This window comes from Branchiostoma floridae, chromosome 3 (genome assembly GCF_000003815.2).
Source record: "Branchiostoma floridae strain S238N-H82 chromosome 3, Bfl_VNyyK, whole genome shotgun sequence".
Classification (NCBI taxonomy): Eukaryota; Metazoa; Chordata; class Leptocardii; order Amphioxiformes; family Branchiostomatidae; genus Branchiostoma; species Branchiostoma floridae.
This window is the reverse complement of record NC_049981.1, coordinates 23,563,065-23,585,457: the sequence shown is the minus strand read 5'-3', so window position 1 is coordinate 23,585,457 and position 22,393 is coordinate 23,563,065. Positions and strand designations below refer to the sequence as shown.

Here is a 22,393-nt window from a genome sequence, read left to right as displayed (position 1 = left end):
AGTAGCCACTGCAACTTCATATCATTGTACTTTTACACGCGTTATAAATAGAAAAACGAAGATACGGAATTGCTGTTATTGAGATTTATTTATCTAGATACCAGGAAATAGTACTGATTTGTATTGTTTGAACTAAGCAACTAACAATCCAGAAGCATTTTGACATTTACGTGTAAATGACACCTGGCGATTTAATCTGGAATCACACCATACAATCTAATATCATGAAACTCCACCCGTAAAAAGTGAAGGATTAATTGTATTTTGTACTGTTCCGTTACATAGTTTGTACTTATACAGAAGCTCGTCTAAATAGTGCGCATAACTATGCATAAGTCTTGTTAACATATCAACCTTCCAATGTCCACTGATAGCATGGCGACAATGCAAATAGTAAGAGGCGCCGGCGGTTCTCAGATTAACAGACTATCTAAGGCTTATTAATTAAATATTCTGTTTATATTTGTGAGAACTGCCGGTTTAGATTTCAAAGGCAAATCAAAACATCATTACGTGAGTGAACGTTAGTTCCTTTGTCAGCTCCATGGGCCTGGAAGTTATATGTTCCTGTCATCATCATCTGTCCCATAGCTAGGTATATTGTCAGACTGCTACACAAATGAACGTTCATGTTAATTTGAGTCGACCGGACTTAAAGAGCACAACAATATGCGATGACGCTACGTACTAGATTAGTCGTTATCTGATCCAAGAGATAGTTAGTGGCGCGTGCGCTGACACTGGGTTTGTGGGCGTCTGTGCAGGGAAACCCCAGGGACACCACGCAGGTCAGTGCGCACCTCCCTACCTCAGAACAGTCAAGGTACCAGTCGGAATCACTCTGTAAAATTTTTAATAAAAAGAGAGAAGTAATGTTTACCAGCAGTAATAGTAAGACACTACATGTTGCTTGTATTTTACTGGCCACGGTATGTTACAGTAACACAGAGTCTGCACGCCCTGAAGACCCCTGAGGTATAGTGACAGTCTCTTCCAGAAAATTCTTCCAAAGCAAAGAAATGTGTATTGGAATGAAGGATAACTACATAGCTACAAGAACAACCAACTTTCAGCTTATTTGACCTCTCCAATTTTGCCAAATTTTAGGGAAACGGTATTTTCATCCAAAACATTAGGCGCCCTATTGGGTATTTCCACCACGTACGGTATAGACGCGAAAATGGCTGACATTATCGGAAAGATAAAACTATTTGGTAAAATCAAGCCAATTAATGAGATTTTCACAATGACAACATAGCAACACGGCCAACAGACCGCATGGATGGTGAATCTAAATCATCTAAAATACATATTCCAAAAAGGTCTCCAAACGGTGGAGAAATAGATATTTCACTGATGTCTAGAAGACATTAGTTGCGAGTTGTAGTTTTTCTTGACAAAATTCCCGAGAAAGGCGGTTTTATAAGCTACCCACCTTCTTCCGGTACCAGATCGACAACACTGTCGTCGTTCTTCTCGCCACAAACTACACGCACGTTGTCTGCAGTACAGTCGGTATTTCCTGCAAGGATAGCACAGTGCTTCATGCTCAACCCACAGAATCACCCTACATTACACTGCCTACCAAAGGACGTTTGGTCATTGGTGCTTGGTTTGGTGCTATTCTTGCCATTTCTTTCGCTTTGCTACTTTTGTATGCTACTTAATTGGTGCACCCATTGGAAAGCATAATATTCATTATTCTTGACCGGTACCGAAGGCTTGATTCTAGCCCGGTCTAAATCTTATGTACTTAGTATAGACTCTACGCATGACAGATACAACGCAAGACTTACCTCTAGAGAAGGAAAGAGAAGTATCTGTGTAGTGATTCCATTTTGTCATAAAACTAACCTGTGCATCCGCCAAACCTGCCGAAGACCGTGCTGTTGAAATGGTTGATGAAGTTTTGTTTGACCTGATTTTGCCTCGACTCCTTATCCGGGCAATGACCTTCATAGTACTGGAACTCGACTCCCTTCGAGAATTCGACATTGCGTCTCACTATATGGAAACGAAAATAAGGAGACGCGTGTTTTGGTGTTTGCTTCGTTGTTACTGTGGTACTACAACGTCAAGAAAAAGTGTGTGATTTCTACCAGTATACAAATTACAAAATCCGCACTACACTCATCTACCATTCACCGAGGAATCACGACACGATCACAAGGCGTTCTAATACCACCCTCACATTAGGCGCGATTCGATCGGAAGACTAGTTTACGAGCTCTAAATGACATTTTCGTGAGTAAGACGTCCGGTGTTCTCAGGATCATCTTGCGATTTTTAGGGATCGCCGGCAATTTTCAGGAGTCTTACGACGGTCGCGGTGCAGCGAAACATGTTCTTAACATAAGCGACAAGTCGCAGGAGATCTCCGAGATAGCAGAGCTCGTTACCGTGTCGCAGATCGTGCGTGCAAATCGTGCGTACCTCGCAAGGGTATTGGTCAATAGTCTTGCGTCAATCCAACGATTGAAGACCGATAGGCGAGCACAGACATAGTTATTAATCATCGAGCGCAAATCGGATGGCGAAAGCCCGTTAGTCGGGCGACGTTCGGGCGATGTTCACCCGACTTCCAATTGTATACAAATATTGAATTTCTGGGAATGTGAGGGTAATTGTGACATTGTGGCCCCTGTGGCAGTATGTAGACTGGCTTTGTGACACACTTTCCTTTCTTGTGTCATTTCTATTATGCCCGCGCATTCCATTCATCGGTTGAAATGATTCCGACAACAAAATAAGCAACATTTATTGATCTCTTGGCTTTTTTGAGGAACGTTTTGTGTTCCCTTATCCACATGCAAGAGGCCATGGGAGGTTCATTATCATAGATTTATTCACCGTCGATCGCACGAGGCTCGCTTATATGTGAGGGGGACAGATTTTGGGCGAAAAATACGCAATACTATCTTAAGATCTTAAAATCAGCCGACCTTCCTGCGATCCCGAAGTACGTCCGAAGATCGTATATAATGTGAGGGGGGTATAAATACTTGCTGGAACACCTTCTGGTAGAATGTCTAGAAAATGTACCGGACGAATGTGAGGCTGTGTAGCATTGCCATGGAGGCCAGCTTTAGACACGGTTTTCTTGTGCATGTCAACTGCGCGTCAACTCTGCAGCCACCATTTTGGGTGCGATAGTACAGCACATATCCCCTATTCAGCAGTGCTACATAGTTTCACATGGCCGGTCTTCTTGTCACACTTTCTTCACCAACTTTCTACCAAACGGCGTTGTCCAAATCTCTTCCACTAGTGTTGGAAACAATTCAGCTCCGTACCGTGCTGTACCCGGGTGCTCAGTGCAATGATTTCCATCGGGATCGACTTACCTGTGCAATCCGGCCATTTGGTCTCCTTGCCAGGAGGATCCGTTCGCCACCTTCCAGAAGAGCCGCAGACGTACATGTTTGCCGGTTCCGTCGAGAAGTCATACCGCTCGTCACACTGCACGCTACAGAACTGGCCATAAAGCCATGCGTCACATGATAGGGCACCGTTGATTGGTGGGTCCTGGTGCGGACACCTAGACGCTGAAGTTTTCATAAAACAGAGCAAGTTAATTGCACTGTGCTGAGACCATCGGAGAACAATCTATCGAGCGCATTAATTAAGATGTACTCATGCATCCCTTCATCAGACTTCGAGCATTTCATACTTTTTGTCCTTTTGTAAACCACATCACCTTTTATATACATTTTGTTTCAACTGTTGAAGTTTCCGACACGATTGCTGTCGAATTGGAATCAATAGATTAGATAGCTTGCAGTGCATCGAGGTGCCATATATAGATTGAAGTGAAACTTGTGCGACCAGCATGTGAATACGCTGCCCCCGCGTACGTGGCATGCGGGATTGACAGCGACAGATCGAGGCAGGATTGAGACAATTCAGAGAAGGGTATGTCATATAATCCTTGGCTCTGCGTACACAAGCTACAAGGAAGCATGTAGCAGACTTAACCTACCCACACTGGGCTCCGGGCGTCGGGACCTGTGTCGCAGCTTTGGAAGACGTCTAATTGAGTAACATTTTGGAACTGGTTCCCATAACCACATAGCTACAAGAACAACCAACTTTCAGCTTATTTGACCTCTCCAATTTTACAAAATTTTAGGGAAACGGTATTTTCACCCAAAACATTAGGCGCCCTATTGGGTATTTCCACCACGTACGGTAGACACGAAAATGACTGACAGTATCGGAAAGATAAAACTACATGTATTTGGTAAAATCAAGCCAATTAATGAGATTTTCACAATGACAACATAGCAACACGGCCAACAGAACGCATGGATGGTGAATCTAAATCATCTAAAATACATATTTCAAAAAGGTCTCCAAACGGTGGAGAAATAGATGTTTCACTGATGTCTAGAAGACATTAGTTGCGAGTTGTAGTTTTTCTTGACAAAATTCCCGAGAAAGGCGGTTTTATAAGCTACCCACCTTCTTCCGGTACCAGATCGACAACACTGTCGTCGTTCTTCTCGCCACAAACTACACGCACGTTGTCTGCAGTACAGTCGGTATTTCCTGCAAGGATAGCACAGTGCTTCATGCTCAACCCACAGAGTCACCCTACATTACACTGCCTACCAAAGGACGTTTGGTCATTGGTGCTTGGTTTGGTGCTATTCTTGCCATTTCTTTCGCTTTGCTACTTTTGTATGCTACTTAATTGGTGCACCCATTGGAAAGCATAATATTCATTATTCTTGACCGGTACCAAAGGCTTGATTCTAGCTCAGTCGAAATCTTATGCACTTAGTATAGACTCTACGCATGACAGATACAAAGCAAGATTTACCTCTAGAGAAGGAAAGAGAAGTATCTGTGTAGTGATTCCATTTTGTCATAAAACTAACCTGTGCATCCGCCAAACCTGCCGAAGACCGTGCTGTTGAAATGGTTGATGAAGTTTTGTTTGACATGATTTTGCCTCGACTCCTTATCCGGGCAATGGCCTTCATAGTACTGGAACTCGATTCCCTTCGAGAATTCGGCATTGCGTCTCACTATATGGAAATGACGATAAGGACACGTGTGTTTTGGTGTTTGCTTCGGTGTTATTGTGGTACTAAAACGTCAAGAAAAAGTGTGTGATTTCTACCTTTTCGCAAAATACAAAATCCGCACTACACTCATCTACCATTCACCGGGGAATCACGACACGATCACAAGGCGTTCTAAATACTTGCTGGAATTTGGACAACACCTTCTGGTAAAATGTCTACAAAATGTACCGGACGAATGTGAGGCTGTGTAGCATTGCCATGGAGGCCAGCTTTAGACACGGTTTTCTTGTGCATGTCAACTGCGCGTCAACTCTGCAGCCACCATTTTGGGTGCGATAGTACAGCACATATCCCCTATTTAGCAGTGCTACATAGTTTCACATGGCCGGTCTTCTTGTCACACTTTCTTCACCAACGTTGTACCAAGCGGCGTTGTCCAAATATCTTCCACTAGTGTTGGAAACAATTCAGCTCCGTACCGTGCTGTACCCGGGTGCTCAGTGCAATGATTTCCATCGGGATCGACTTACCTGTGCAATCCGGCCATTTGGTCTCCTTGCCAGGAGGATCCGTTCGCCACCTTCCAGAAGATCCGCAGACGTACATGTTTGCCGGTTTCGTCGAGAAGTCATACCGCTCGTCACACTGCACGCTACAGAACTGGCCATAAAGCCATACGTCACACGATAGGGCACCGTTGATTGGTGGGTCCTGGAGCGGACACCTAGACGCTGAAGTTTTCATAATTTCAGAGCAAGTTTCACTGCGCTGAGACCATCGGAGACCAAGTCATCGAACGTGCAAAGATGCATGTACTCAAACAACCCAGCAGCAGACTTTGAGCACCGGTACTTAGTCCCTCTCTGTCTACTATTAAACATCACCTTACAGGGCACCTTTGATTGTTGGATCCTGGTGCAGACACTTTGACGCTGAAGATTTCATAAAACAGAGCAAGTTGCACTGCGCTGAGACCATCGGAGACCAAGTCATCGAGCGTGAAAATATACATGCACTCAAGCACCCCTGAAGCAGACTTCGAGCATTTGATACTTTTTGTCCTTGTGTGAACCAACATCACCTTTGTTCTATATTTTGATTCAACTGTTGAAGTTTCCGACACGATTGCTGGCGAATTGGAATCAGGTGTCATATCGAGGTGTGCATGTAAATATATATATATATATATATATATATATACAAAATGAAAAACAAATATCTCAACATTAAATAGGAGTTTTCTAAATACTAAAAAGCATAAAGGGGCTATACAGTTATGTACTAGTACATCACGACGTCTCACACTTTGATTTTTTCACAATCTATAAACTGGACTGCTTACCAGCTTCACATGTGGGCACATCGCAGTACTCCCAGCGTTTCTCAGGGTCTGTGGTGTAGCACCAGACGGCATCAGAGTCGTCGGGATTACGGCAGTAGTTCCTGTCCAGTCCCGCTGTAGGGTAGCTCTCGGGCGTCCTGCTGTGCTGGTGTGGACTCTGACTATCCCATCGCTGACACTCCCTGCCGGATTCGGTCGTACGCTTCATCCCCCGGTACGAACTGCCTTTCCCTACTTGACAGACTTCCTCTGGTTTCAACAGATCGTTTTTTCTATTCATTTTTTTTCCTCACAAAGCATCAAACATGCAAAACGGGCAAGACAACGTGAGACAGACTCATGTTATATACAGCTTATATCCTCGCCGCCACTTAAACAACATGTAAGATATGTATCGAACATTTGGACAATAAGAAATAGAAAAAAACACAATTCAAACGTAAATCTATGCGTACTTTAACACATTGATTAGGCTGAGTCAAGTAAAATCAAAGCATTTAGAGAGATGGTACTTAATTTCGAGTGACAAATGGATAAGTACGTGCGATAATTGCCTATTTCACATGAGAGTAGACCATTGAGCGAACAAAGCTCTAATTAGTAGTTCTAACGAATTTCAAGGTACGTTGTGAAATATATTTTTGTTGTCCTTCAAGTCATACTTTTACATCATGAATAAAGTTTAAAACAGTTTCCGTCCAGAGGGAAAGGGGTCTAACCAAGTTGTGTTCTTAGTAACCTACCGTTCCCAGGTTGGTGTTGACATTTCGGATGTGACAGCACGAGATTCTTGTCTTCAGGCCAACAGTGACCACACCAGCCCCCACATCGTGCCGAGGCAATCTGAAGGGCAATTGGGTCACCAATGCACATTAAACACTTCAACCATTCTTACAACTTTGCTATCAGGATAATAAGGAAAGCCTATGGTGTCTATAGGCCAGTAATCAGCGTCGGCCTTCAATCGGCGACCCAGTACAAAAAGAAATGTATAATTAGCAAATTAAGGCCCAAGACAGCCTGCTATGGAGGCTATACCTTTCTGTCGTCGGAGATGAACATGTCGTTGATGGCGATGTTTTCTGGATGCCGTTCCTCCATGACCCAGTGGACGTCTGGTGCCAGCTCTAGTTCAGTCCCCATCAGATTCACCTCAAACGTTCCCTTGGCACATCCTTGTTTCCATGAATAACAGTCACCAGCCTCCGCGTAAGACACATTGTTACCTCCATGAAAAAATGGAGGTATAGTTTTGAGTGTGTCTGTCTGTGTGTGTGTCTGTGTGTCTGTGTGTCTGTGTGTGTGTCTGTGTGTCCGCATATTTGTGGTCAGCATAACTTGATAACCTCTTGATGGACTACGATGATAATTGGTATGTGGGTAGGGGTTGGGAAGACGAAGGTCAAGGTCAATTTTGGGCCCCCTGGTATGTGACCTTGGTACTGCAGCGCAACTTCCGGTTTTGCTATCTCGGTGTTCTGAACATGCTATGGTCACGACTTTTGAGTATTAGATAGCTCTTATGGTCAGGAAAAAATGACATAAGTTTGGGCCCCCTAGCGTCTAGTTTTGGGATAGCAGGGGCATTTTTGTCAAAAACTTCTGACGAGGATAACTCAAGAAGGGAACAACGGATTTTCATGATTTTTGGTATGTAGGTACCTTAGACAATGTTGTACAAGATAAAATACTAATTATGCAAAATAGGAGTACATTTGCGTAATTAATGAGAATATTCTATCATAGCAGTTTTTTTCAATGTATCTCTTGTCCCGTACGTGATATGGTCGTGACATTTGGGTGGTAGATAGCTTTTAGCGTCATGACAAAGTTGGGCAAGTTTCAGTCCCCTAACATTCAATTGTGGAACTGCATGGGTGTTTTTGTCAAGACACTCCAAAGAGGATAACTGCAGAAAGGAACGGCGGATTGCCTGCATTTTAGGTATACAGGTAGCTTAGGCAAAGATGTTCATAAAGATATGCATGTTATGCAAATGAGGACTTAATTTGCATAATTAATGAGGAAATTGTATAATTCCATTGTTTGCAATAACTGGACTTCGATAAATGTAACACTTGTTAGTTATAATCGGTGGAACATATGCAGATATCAAATATGCAAATGAGGAGCTTGTTTGCATAATTTATGCAAAAATTGCAAAACAACTTGATGATTAATGATTTGAATTGGGAATTTTATTTGTGACATGTGTACTGTACGTTATTCAATGATGAACAACACCATGCATAAATCATGTTAATGTTAAGTCATTTGCATGAAATTAACAAAAGCTCTAAATATTCATGGAGGTATGAGGTCGCCGAACTCTAGTTGTAACCTGTACCGGAAAAGACGTAAAACCCATTCATTGCCTCTCCCTCCCCTCCAAAACTCCACCATTCAATTCATATAGAAATAGATACAATTGTGAACAGACTGCGTTACAAACAACCCTCAAAAATCAAAATATCGCTGAATGTCCGGATCCATACATCGCATACATTGATCGTTGTACGTCGGTGTGTCTATGAGTCCATAGTTACATTGTAACTTAACAAGCAGATGTTAAATATGCTTACCAAGGGTTCTAGCAAAGGTGTAGTCATCCCGAATGACCTTGATCCTGGATTTTTCGAACTTGATTCTGATCTTGTTGAACATCGTGGTACCGGCACGTTTGGAGTAAGGATCCTTTGGGAGGTAGATGCAGATGAGTACCATTTTAACTCAAGCAAATTTACCTCAAACGAATGTTCAAGACCAAGGTTATGAAATTTGCTTTGTACTGTGAGTCTGTGACACACACTCTTGCTGCCCAGTGGATCTCCTCCCAGTGGTGTTTGTGGCTGTTCAAGTCGGAAGACTCATTTATGAAAGATACGAAATTTCAATACGAGGATTCTTTATCACTATGAAAATCAGTCCAATGCGAGTTCACGGTTTTCTCTAGCTGTCATCATGCATGGATGCCAGCCATCGCTACCTCGAGCTCTGACCCCAAGGTAACAAGCAAGCACATACGCATAAATTAGAGGATTGGGATGTTTCCAACGGTTTCCTGAGTAAGACGTGTTCATCATCAAGCTTCACTTTTCGTTTGTCACTTACCTGCAAGGGACCATCGCATTGACCTCCAACGGCATCCGCCAAACGCTCAGCAAAGATCATGGCGTAGTTACTCTCCGGACCAGACGGTAGGGACAGGAACTCCTGCGGGTTTCCGGACGCCATGTTGTGACAATAGACGCGGATGGATACATCTCTGCACGTTGAAAAAGGGTAGACTCTGTACTCCCCATCCTCGTTGGTAAGGTAGAGGGACTTCGCTTCCGCGCACGAAGCAGGCTTGACGTTTGGAACGCCAGCTGTGAAGAGAAACGTTACATTCTGATGAATCCAGGCAGAGTCACCGGTAAATGTTTGCACAAAGAGATGAATGAGGTTGATATGTGATTACACATCATAGCAATGTACGGCATAGCCCATGAAAGTAGAGAACTGCTGATAGTGACTTCTAAATCGTGCACTTTCTTTAATGTATCATATCGTATTATAGTATTCAATGTCATAATATCGAAATGTTTTTAGTATCTACCCTTAGCAGATATACCGAGGCACTTGGGTATCGCGCAGTAGTTCCATCTCTCTTCTGCGGAAGTCGTGTAACACCATGGGCGGATGTCGTTATCGCTGTTGGGGTTTCTACAGTAGTTGTTGGTCAGGTCGGCGTCTGGGTACTTGTCAGCTGTGTACCCGTGTCCGTGGGGTGTCTGTGCTGACCAGTCCTGGCAGGTCCGGCCCGACCAGGTCAGTGCAACCATACCCCGGTATGACTCTCCTCTACCTTCATAACAGTCTGAAATATATAGGAGAAGCATTATAACACTACAGTTACATGATGCCAAACTGGTGCCCCGCCGACCAGGTAGGTTACTTTTTAAATTTTCGTGCGGGGTCCCAAGGGACTTTCAGGGGCTGCCAGGCTATTTCTTGGCTCGAGTTTGCCCTATGTAACATTTTGAACGCCAAACCGGAATATTGCTAAATTGGTATGGTATAAAAGGGAATAGAAACTCATAGCTGAATACTCCTAAATGGATAGCCGAACAAGCATGGGAATGAGCTAACAAAAGAAACCGTATGATTAGTTTTTTGTCCATGCATGAAATCTCAAGTATAACATCGATATCCTATTGTCTCACCTTCAGCATCCATGTCTTGCACTTCTTCACCAACCTCCACCAACCCTACCAAAGACGGAAGATATACAATACTATAATACAACCACATTATATATACTGTCTCTATATACCAACATTTATTCATTGGATGAAGTCAGATCAGTATGTATGCCGTTCGTTGACGTTTGTACAATGTCAGAAATAAAACTCAAAAGAAACCCGCACCGCTGGCACATTTCGGGACAGGGCACCAGTCCCAGCGCTGGTCGGGATCCGCTGTGTAGCACCAGACCGCGTCTTCGCCATCGGGGTTGCGGCAGTAGTTCTCCTCCAGACCCGCCGAAGGGTAGTTTGACGGTGTCCTGGTGTGAGTGTGAGGTGCCTGGCTGTCCCAACGCTGGCACTGTCTCCCTGATACCGTCGTGAACCATGTTCCTCGATAAGAGGCGCCGCTTCCTTCTTGGCAGTTTTTATCTGAAAAAAAAAGGACATAACAAGAAAACTTTATAAAACAGAAGAAGAACTTTATTGCACGCCAATTGTACGTGACACAATGTTTAACCAATGTTTTTGACCTCCCGACATTTTGGTGGGCCGTCTCCCCTTTTCCTAAATTTTGAATGGTGGTTATAAACTTCCCCACTGGAAACGTGATTGGCTTGCAGTTTTTTGTTGTTTTTTTTCAATTTGTTATCAATAATGACTTTTGATCTGTTGGTGATAATCCCATATGATTGTTGAATTGGAATGTGGTTAATCACTGACAGTTAACTGAAGGAATATCCAAAGATAAATACGTCAATAGGATTATATGAAATTAAGTAAGATTCAATTAATGAAAAATCTCTTTTTACCAGCAACGTTTCCGTCTTGTGCCTCAGGGTTCTTGGTATTGTCCAGGACTGAAAAGATCGAAGACATGGTTCATACTTTGTACAGTGTATTTTAGCATAAAAAAATAAGGCATAATCACAGTAACCACAAAATTACTTGAAATAAAGATATCCAAAACAATACAAGTATTGTCATGTCTGTAATCAAGTGTTCTTTACTGCGTGTCTATTGGTGATTGATGGATCCCATCAACACAACCATACCTTGCGAGTGGAATTCGTATTTTACCACAAAGTGGCTATCAAATGACGAATCACTGCGCAGCCTTAGCAGCATCTTGTTCGTGGATGACCTACGGAAAAGCCAAGCAAATGATAAACAAAACGTCAGGCAAGGTCCAATTTTTCTTATACCTTTGTTGTATCTTCTTTGAAATTTTACCTGGTGGTGAAAAATCAGTTGTTGAAGAATGCTGTTTATGATATGGCTAATCTTCTTTCTAGAATTTACAGCATAACTATAGGGTGCTGACTTATGTTACCGAATCAGTCGCTTTGTGAGAAATCTATACAATGTATGTTTGAATGCAAGGTACAACTACTATTCATTTTTCAATGCATTCAGTTACATCATTTTAGAATTACATCATTTTCCTGTGAAGAAAACTTACGTGATGACATGGTTTCGCAAAGGAGTGCAAAAGCGGCCCATGAGCGGTGACGTCACCTCCCCTCCGTCTCGCACTTCCAGCCAGTCGTAAGGACAGCCGACCCAAACTTCGAAATACTCCGAATCCTGTGGACCGACAATAGCGGGATACGGATCATCATTGGGTCAACATTGGACTACGGTGGCCATTCTTTTGTACTGTTGATATTGTCTTTAGAGTGTGAGGGCAACTTGTAAGGCTTAGGTCACACTTTCAAACCGGGCCCCAGCCAGGATGTTTGCGGAATCGAAAAATAAAAGTATTTTATCAAGGAATATATAGAAATTATGCCCATAAATATTTTATACGTTCTGTGTGTTTTCATGCCTTTTATATCATATCCGTACAGTTGTTGTGCAATAAAACTATATATATATATATATATATATATATATATATATATATATATATATATATATATATATATTTCGTTTCCGAAAGCTACTCAGCCGGGCCCCGGGTTGGTAATTGGGACCTATGCCTAAAGGTGTTTACACATGAGAATTATGAACTCAACCTCAAACGTCTCTTACCATCTGCGGTACCACCATGTGGATCTTGACTGTCTGGTTCGCCGGTGCATGAAGAAGCCAACTGAACACAGTGTTTGAAGTTGTCATCTTCCCAGGTATCTTAACATTCTCAGGTGTCAACTGTCCGAAAGGAAACGGCTCTATGGTGCCGGAGGCGGGTGTGGTAATCTCCGTATAGAAGGTTGAAGCTGTCAGCATATTGGATTATAAGATTGGTGTATTACAGTTTACATGATGATTTGATTCTGTAGGGCTGTTATGGTTCTCTCAACAGCTTATGTACGTATCTATTTATTCATTTATGTATCTATTTATTTGTTTAACTAACATACAGGCAAGGTCGTCCAACTAGCCGAGTCACTAAGGGCTGGCCTCAGTAGCTTACACAAATTTTATTCATGGAAGTTTGTTTTAGACAATCAAAAGTGGTGTGATTACAAATGCGTGTTTTCACCATGCCATCATAAACAATATCTAACACCAAATACTAAAAATATGTCTATTTTTCTCCAAGACAATCAATAGAAAAAGAAAAATATAATTCAGTCGTTCTTCCTATTTTTGCTATTTTGAATAATTACCATAACAAAACGGTGTCACTTACCATGACCAAACTGAGCCCACACACGTCTGTCCGCAATGATGGCAGTGACGGGGCAACTCTCTAGATCAACCTATCACAACAACAATGTTGATAGTTATGTAGAATACAGCAGTGCATGTAAGCTAAGGTAAACAATTGTTCAAGCTTCGTCCCATTTGTCGAGTTGTGGCAGGACTAAAGTGTTTAAAAAGTCTATATCGCCCCCCCCCCAAAAAAAAATACCAGAACGCATAAACCTTTGATCCGTTGCTTATGTCACACTTGCCGGAAAGTGACGTATTCTGAGTAACTAGGTGCTCAGTTATCTTGAAGAAGACCTAAAATTGACGGTGCGAATTTTTATGTGGAAAAATAAAGCTCAATCCTTCATTCGTACCTTGCAGTTCTTGCAGCACATCTGACCATCGGCACACTGAGCACCGTGTTTCAGTTTACACGTCTGGCCGTCACAACATGGGTCACTCAGCAGGCAGCTCTGTAGGGTATTTCGAGATAAAACGTCGTTCATTATATTTCAGCCATACATAGTATGGTGAAATATATTATATTCGTAATGTTTCTTTCTTCTTTCTTTCTTTCTTTCTTTCTCCTGTCAAATCTTTAAAGTGATTCATCTCCGCCGTTCCTGGACCGAATGATCTGAAATTTGGCACAAGGGTAGAGTGGGTCAATACCCTTAGGTATTTTTCTCATTTTTTTTCATATCTGCCTCTAAAATGATTTTATTGAGGTTAAAATGTCATGTTTTGACCAAAACGGTGTATTTTGCCCCACTGTACCCTGGTCTTACAATGGAATGGCCTAAACTTTGGTGTAGATAGGCATTATATAGTTGGTAAAATGATCCAAGTAAAATTTTTGGCATTAAACACTTTAAAATGCTTAATTTCAGCACTTTTCTGAGGGGAAATTGGTTTTCTTTCGGCCTCCTGCCGTGAACTCCAGTGACCCCACACACCTGCGCAGCCTGTGCTTTCGCGAGAGCTAATTGAATTTAAAGAGCCAGCCAATCAGCGCCGAGGAAAACGAATGCTAATTAATATCCATAAGCTGGCTTCCAGTGCCGTATATACAGACAGAAACACATGCATATTACTGCCTTACAGTGGCCATACATGTGTGTGTCACCCTTTGCCCGGTTTAAAATTGTAGTTTGCGAGGATTTGGAGTTCAGACAGGGTCATTTGAGCGGTAGCGGACGGTACGCATGCATTGAACGTTAGAATACAAGTCTTTGTCGTTGAATTAATCAACATTCCGCATGGCGATTTCAATCATTTTCGGCAGAGTTAACTTTAGTAGGGTTAGTTGAGACATTTGAGAAAATGTTACTTGGCGGAAAACGCGGGAAAATTGGCCAGTTTGCGTTTAGTTCTGATACATAGGTTTGACAGTGGCGAAATTGATTATTTTCTCATCAATATTTCTCGTAATAATTATTTGAACTGTAAATCTAAACAATTGGCTTACATGTGCAATTTTTGTATGAATAAAGATCAATGGGTACTAAAATTATGTGTAACTTATTGCTCTTTGTCAATAGATCAGAATTGTTTCTATAGTGGCCATATGTCTATAGTGGCAACTAGGGCTGGGTACCGGTACAGAAAATTCAGGTCCAAGTCCGGTTCAGGTCCAAGTCCGGTTCAGGTCCAAGGGATCAGGTCCAGGTCCGGACCTGAACCTGGACCTGATGCAGTATGACTCATTACAATGGTCCATTTCACTACAAATAGATCTTTTTGGTGGAGTATTAGACTTACACCGGCGTTTTAAAATCCTTCAACACTAACTGCACCTGTACGATAGGCTGTAAAACTTGGTAGAAATTACTATAAACTCTACTGTACTTCACTCTTGTTGTTTTCTTCCACCTACAAGCGCCAAAACGTGTGAATGCCTGATAAAATAATATTTTAATTTTCTAATCGGTCCAACATCCGGTTCACCTAATTTTTTCAGGTCCGGTTTTTCTGGACCGGTCCAATAAGAAAAACCGGTTTTGTACCGGTACGCTGTACCGATACCCAGCCCTAGTGGCAACATTTCTCTCACTGTACTGGAAAGAAAAGTGATGTATTTTTTCCCGAGCAAATGTAAGTACTTCTAGTGTTTTTTTTTTATTGCATAAACTTTGTACATTCAAATTGTAAGTAACTTTAAACTGCCAGAGTTTTAGCCCAATAAAACACTCCCAGTACCAGGGTATCACCACTGACCCCCGAAAAGAAACCCTCGAACAAGGTAGAAACTCCTATCCTCCGGGTCTCGCACGCTACAAGCAGGAAATTATAACACTAACACAACAAGATTACGCCCGTTGGCTGTTGCATACAAAGTAAAATAATTTAACAGTGGTATGCAGGAGGATATACTTAACAAAGAAGGAAATGAAATATATAGATAAAGCCACATCAAGTTAAGTTGTTGGTCCTGGAATTTTTCAGAAAAGAAATACAGTACCTACTCTCCAAGCAGAGGTTAGGCTCTGGCTGTTTTTTAAAACGTTTTTTTAGTCGTTTTTATCGGGCTTTTTCTTGAAGTACGCCAGCCAGTAGGTTTTGACACAGTAAGATATAAAAGAAAATAGAAAGCCCGATAAAAAGACTAAAAAAAACGTTAAAAAACAGCCGGAGCCTTACCTCAGCTTGGAGAGTACACAGTACCTGCACCTGCTTGATAATTATTAAAGCGCATGACATACTTGAATAAAAGAAAAGTTCACTGCAATGATAAATGTATCCACATCACTAGGAGCTGATAACGGTACTTAGACGTAGTTATTGTACTGGAAATTGTTGAATGGCTTCATGTAATTTCATGATGAAAATCTTCTGAATGGAAGATGCTGTGTTTTTTTTTCATTTTCGGAAAAATAGGAGCTGCCGCGATTCTAAAAAACAATTAGTTATGCATAGGGGCTCCTGTGGAAGATTATATTCTTCCATATGGGCCCGGGGCATATTGAGCAAGCTCTGTTTTGACCTGGAATCAATTCACAATACATTTGTATTAGTTCTCTTTTGGGGATAACTTACAGTCAAAATGTTCCATTATTGCGCAGGGGTGACTTGGAACAGTCCAATGTTGCGTGGGAATGGGTATGGCTGAAATATGCTGTATTTGCACCCAAGCAAATGTCGGCCTTTCTAGTTAAATGTAGCAAACATTGATAGAGGAATATCCATCTTACAATGGCTAAACCACGTGAAGCTCGTCTGTTATTTTCAATAGGGACGTTGACTTCAATGGATACCTTGCATGCCTTCATCATACATAGCATTTCAGGCAAAAACAATGAGGACATAACCAATCAATTATGTCATATCCACAAAAGAGCCCGACAAGTTGTCGTGACGTCGACAAGTTGCAAGAACGAAAGCTTTACAAGTCTTCGAAACGAGGACAACTTTCATTAGTACCGTTAAATGTAGAAATCAAAAACCTTACCGTGTCCGACCCACAGTCACATTCCTCCCCGTGGTCAAGAAAGCCGTTTCCACACTTGTAAACCTCTTCCTAAAAAGCAAAACATTATTCTACGGTGTCCATACCGCCAGTAGTCTTGAGTGATGACTAGTATTGCATTGTAAGGATGTTTTATTTCTGCCCTACGTTAACTAAATCAAAAATGAACTTTCAATTTTAACAAAGTAGAAACGAGTTGATAGAAACGAGTCTACCATGTGATGGTAAAGCCAGTGTCTTGATGAAAGAAATATAACAACATCAAGATTGCTATGTCGATGTAACTGGTACCTGTGGTGGTTTCTTCTCCAAGCAGGTGAAGTTGTGTTTCTTGATGCTGTCAAAGAACGCTAGGCCAAACGACTTCGGGTAACTAGAATAGATTAATCATAGAATACTAAATGAATGAATTATCAACTTAAAAGACCAACAGGATTACATTGCTATTGATGTTAGTTGTCATTGTCTTTTGTGTCGTAGAATGAAGCTTAGTTTCGGATGATTTGATTAAAAAAAGTGTGTAGAAATGTTTCAATGATTGCGAGATTTCAACATACCGGTAGGGTGAATCAATTGACTATTGATAAACATTGCAAGTGACCAGTTCCCTTACCCGTTGCCACCCATTGTGCATGGAGATCCAAACAGCTTCCTTGTGGGGCACGGCGAGTCCCCATCATCGAGAGGGTCTGATAAATACAAAAGAAAAGTCCAGACAACAAAGTTCACGAATCAAGTAAAATGATGACAGTCTGCAAATCAAATGAAAGCTACCTGTCACTTAAAAACTGTGACCATACAAGTGATAAAAGTTACCGTACAATATCATAGAAAGTCGCTTGGAGACACATTATCGAACTTGACCTATGTCTTGTTGACATCTACCTACGCCTGATATGCTATGATTCCATAAGAATCCGTCAGTAGCTTTTTTGTCTGTGCTGTTAGATCACGATCGCACAACCACAACAGACAAACACAACAACAAACGTGACATAATGTGACGTGATATAGCCTAGGATGGTGACGAATATAGCCTTCTTCACAAATATGATAAATGTATCACTATAATCTCATAGAGGCATCTGAGTTTAATCCAAATCGTGGGCTGGGTGCTATCTTGTCTACTTTACCGGGGCAAAACTCAGGGAACAAGTATGGGAGCCAGGGCAATCAGGATAGGATGGTATCCAAGCTAAGTTATACTGAAGCTAAGTTATACTGTCTATACAGATAGAGGTGATCACTGATACTTGCTTCTTTTGAAATAGTCCAAATTTGCGAACTTACCGAAAGGATGCCCCACGAAAAACTGATGCCCCATCTCATGGGTAAGCACATCAATGTAGTCGGCGGGTCTACCGGTTGTGATGGCAGTTGACTAACAAAAGACGATGTAATAAAGTTAACAGAAAATGACGTCGTCAGTTCCAATTATATATAAATGATGTTAAAATCTTATTTCCTTCTATCCTTTTCTAACGCAAATTTATTTGTACGCTATATTTATTTGTAAGCCTAATAAAGCAATGACGCTCACCCCGCTGATTATAAAGGGGAAATTGTCAGCGCTCTCCATCTGACAAAGGTCTCCCATTCCCGCACCAGTGGCGCCGGTTCCGTGAAAATAGGGCGGACCACTGAAACAATCCAATTGTTATGATACAGATTATTTAAATTTCTTAGGGTTTTATCTGGTTTCATAAATCAACCAATTTAGTGTACTTTCTGTCTACCATTTGCTTACTCTAAAGCAATCCGTTCCCTCGTATCTTTGCCATCATTACCTCATTTCTATTTTCTTTCTTGAAGTAGTTCAATTCAGCCAACAGGATCTGTACCCAAATAATTTGATCATCGCCATTGTATCCAAGTCAATAAAGTGATATGCCCAGATTGATAAGCCAGTTCACAGTTCCAAGTGTACATGCGTGTGTAATGCAAAGTCAAAATGTAAAGCCCTTGGCATGAACATAGAATGGTCGGGATCCTTAAAGAAAAATGGCCAGGGGCCTTATAGTACTTTACCCTGCACACTTGGGAATGTAAAGTAGCTTATTGGCTTATAAGCGCGAATGCTCTGTGGCATTTAGTGTCACTTACGTAATGAATGTTGCTGTATCAAATTTATGGACTGGTCGCAGATCGTTCCAGATATACTCCCTGACCTTTGGCTTCAGATAGTCAGAGTAATGAGGGTTCTCCCCTTCCCCTGGCCAATATTCCTCCAGAATCTCAACCCCACTCAGGAGCACACGAAAGTTGATTGTTTTGTAGGCCTGTAAACAGTTAAAAGAAAACAAACTTTCCATCACAAACGAAATCTCATGAAATTAGTATGTATATCCGTAAGATAGGGTCTCAGATTTTTGCTATTTTGATTATTTTTTACAACTCACACAAGTGAATGTTCATGTTGGTATGTAAATAAAGAACAACATCTGTGATATTGTTATCATTACAAACTTTGCCACGAACATGAAATGTACGACGTAAATTTAACTTGTTTGCGCTATGCCAAAAGAAATATAGATAAATAAAATTTACATCTCCACCTTATCAAGAATTGCAACTGCTTCCATCGCGTGGTTCTCAACTGCCACTCGGTCCCTCTGGAACACTTTGTCAAACTGTGAGGTATCAAAAAATGAGAAAGATCGGTTAATAACTATCATAGTAGGTTACGATTTCTGCGCACCTTTGACCCATTCCTGACGTCACTCATCCCAATGATCAGTGGATGAAAGAAAGTGGGTCAAATCCTGATCAAAGGCGGGTAGATACGGTCAGGGTTTGGTTAGTTGTTTTTTTTCCTTTCTGTTGTATCAAAGTTTAAAAACTATAAACATGTTTCATCCCAACAGAAATTCTAAAATCACGGTATTTGGGGGTAAGGTTTGGATATTTCAGCGCCAGTTAGTTCACATAGCGTTGTGTCTTACCGCATTCTTGTTGTAGATGAAGAGCATTCTGACATAACGTGTGGGCCAGTCAACGACGAAATTACCGTCCTTCAGCAGGTAGTAGGGGACTTTCGGCCACGTCTGTGTGGACAGATCATATGTGTGATAGTAGATAAAACATGCCGATGAAACCAAAAAATGTCACGTAAGTGATGATGATGATCTTGATTTGCTCTGCCACCAATGGGCTGGCCTGCCCCTTGCCAGCACCCAGGCACTGGCTCACGACAGGGAGAGATGGAGGGAGGCAGTGTGCTCAGCAGCAAAGCACCCCCACGACCACCCCGGTCAAGGGACCGGTAAGCGGTACCAATGGGCCATAGCAATGTAACATTGAGACATAGACGTACACTCAAACAAATCAATGAAATCATAAATAATTAGACACAAATTACAAATGAAATCAATAAATCAAAGCGACCAAGTTAAAATAATACGTAAGCTTGAGCTAAGATAGATCCCTTGAAAATCACCTTTAAGTTCTTGAAGCATTCGTGGAAGTTGCAGAGGCGGGAGTCGTTCCAAAAAGGAATGTCTCGACGTTGCTCCGTCAGTTCCTGCGCCTGCAAAATGCGGACAGCAACTTTGAGATATCTCAGTACATGGTAGACGTTAATGATGAATTGTTGTATTACTTTTCTAGATATGTAAAACGATCACGCATCGAGATGATAATGATCTCATATCTCAGTCACCCATCGTCTATATTTGTGAATTGCTATATATCAAGGTACGTCCACTCGTCAAAAATAACAGTATGAGCCATGCATACTGATGAATGGTTAGGCTTAATATTTGTTAGGAAATGTATAGATATAGCTTGATTTCTGTACTATGTTCTGTTGGGAAAAAGCTGCTATGTTGTTTTGAATTCGTGTACCTCTGCTGTCTTTTCTGCAGCTTCGTCGTAAACATCATCGGGCATTCTGCTGATCAATTCCTGCATAAAATGGATCTTGTGGTTAGTGTTGTTGGCTTAGAACTTAAAGGTTCTGAGTTCGAATCCCCATAAACGGTTCCATTGATGTCCATTGAGAAAGGTGTTCGGGTAAACAAAATTATCTATCTTTTCTTAACGAGTTACGTTCTTTCGGTTTACTAAATTACTGTCTATGGTAAACAAACATGCAAACACCACACCACGAAAACAAAAGTCCATAACAGAATGACAACTTTCTAAATTTTCCGTCGATATCGCACTGGCTTTGTTGTCGTTTATATCGTACTTCGTAGTATAGACTGAAATTAATATGGCCATCTGGTAATCAAACGAATCTTACCTTTAGTTTTTTTGCATGAAGCGTGGAGAAAAGTGACGCAATCAGAAGAACGTTGAGCCACAGTTTCGCCATGGCGCTAAAACCAGCAAACAAAATGAAATTAAAAAGGCTATGATATTTTTCTGTTAATAGTGATCTTTATTTGCATGTTCTTGCCCCCGTGGGCTAAATGTAGTTATTTGATAGTATTACACGAAATAAGAAATATTAGATACTATTCTAAGTAGTGTTACAAGTAAACAATTTGATAGATAAAACATCTGGAGCTATGCTATCACTATAACTATTGTGCGATGCGAAAAGACGCTATTTGAGAAACACTACAAATGTTTAGTTTTCACCAATCCCAGCCATGAAACCACTGTGTATGCCAGTAATTGAAAAAGAAACAAATTCAAAAGCAACTTTTATCTTCTTCCCCGCCTGATGCCAATCTCATTTTACTAAACAGCCCACTGATTTAACACTTGCATTTAAACACTTCAACAGATCATTGGCCAAATGACATCACCCTGACCTGTCATCGACCTGACTAAAGCCAGACACGCACGATGTTTGACTAGGACTTAACAGTTTTTCGGTGTTATCTTTTCCTGAACAGCTGTGTTTTGTCGCTTTGACATGTTATTCGTTCGTGCAATAGGTGAACAGTCTTTCAGCCCACTGTGAACAACCCTTGGCAGACTAGGGTTTTGATAAACATCGTGAGGTACAGGCACTTTCCCGATGTGTTTCATACTGTTTTAGACCTTAGCTTAAGCCATGCTGATTTGATTAGATGGATGACATCCACCTGCGCATCAATTTTGGCAGTTTCCAAGAAAGTTTTCGACTATATACTGTAAATCGCACAAAGATGCCGCAAAATGAACAAATATATACCGTAAATAGATATACGGCACTTATATCCCAGAATGACGATGTCAGTCGCAAAGTCAAAGCAGAAAATTTCAACGTGAAAACATCAAGAATCTATCATTCGGTATACCATACCCTGTGTTTTTAGTCATTTATTCAACCTTCTTGGCCACTTAGAAGGCAAATAATAAGAGAATTTTTCAACACAAGAATTCCTGTTACAGTAACATACCTCACCGTATCAATGATTGTATTCTTTATACCTTCTATGGATATGCTATCGACAATATATAGTTCATAAAGATGTCTGAAACAGCACAACTTAAGAGAAATGGCTTACCTTGTGGCAAGGGACCACGTCACAACTGCGGCAAGCTAGAAGTCGAGACTGTTGTTTGCCAGAAGAAAACCCACTCCGTTAGCCAAGGTTCTGCTGACAGTAAGATTCTACAGTTGACAAGCGCTAAATCTAACGGAAACTAACAGCGACTCATGGGTCCGGTCTGGAGTCACGCCAAACACAATCTCATTGCATTGCAAGGGTAAGCAGTTTGTACAGAGTACGTTAGACATCACGGATAACTGCAC

At 41.4% G+C, this 22,393-nt stretch overlaps 1 protein-coding gene across 1 annotated transcript; it reads right to left on the bottom strand.

Moving 5' to 3' along the window:
• Positions 1–69: 69 nt before the first annotated feature.
• Positions 70–22,372, bottom strand: LOC118411759. Its single transcript, XM_035814243.1, has 33 exons — positions 22,146–22,372; positions 20,948–21,023; positions 20,548–20,607; positions 20,141–20,230; positions 19,647–19,748; positions 19,260–19,334; positions 18,808–18,983; positions 18,245–18,344; positions 17,995–18,085; positions 17,318–17,393; positions 16,996–17,077; positions 16,687–16,755; positions 13,613–13,711; positions 13,237–13,306; positions 12,633–12,820; positions 12,061–12,185; positions 11,654–11,742; positions 11,411–11,458; positions 10,782–11,030; positions 10,578–10,622; positions 9,986–10,231; positions 9,484–9,740; positions 8,955–9,066; positions 7,411–7,598; positions 7,116–7,215; positions 6,373–6,621; positions 5,561–5,761; positions 4,881–5,030; positions 4,462–4,548; positions 3,345–3,545; positions 1,855–2,004; positions 1,436–1,522; positions 70–841 (listed from the first exon to the last, which is right to left on the bottom strand). Exons 2-33 carry the CDS (start codon positions 21,017–21,019, stop codon positions 837–839), a joined length of 3,939 nt encoding a protein of 1,312 aa, XP_035670136.1. The 5' UTR covers positions 21,020–21,023; positions 22,146–22,372; the 3' UTR covers positions 70–836.
• Positions 22,373–22,393: the final 21 nt, after the last annotated feature.

Excerpts from the sequence above, each read along its gene's own strand:
- LOC118411759 (XM_035814243.1), bottom strand. The coding sequence starts at position 21,019 with ATGGCGAAACTGTGGCTCAACGTTCTTCTGATTGCGTCACTTTTCTCC. Across the intron at positions 7,216-7,410 it reads TCATCTCCGACGACAGAAAG|ATTGCCTCGGCACGATGTGG; the intron begins GTATAGCCTCCA and ends ATTGCCCTTCAG. Across the intron at positions 1,523-1,854 it reads CAGGTTTGGCGGATGCACAG|GAAATACCGACTGTACTGCA; the intron begins GTTAGTTTTATG and ends CTATCCTTGCAG.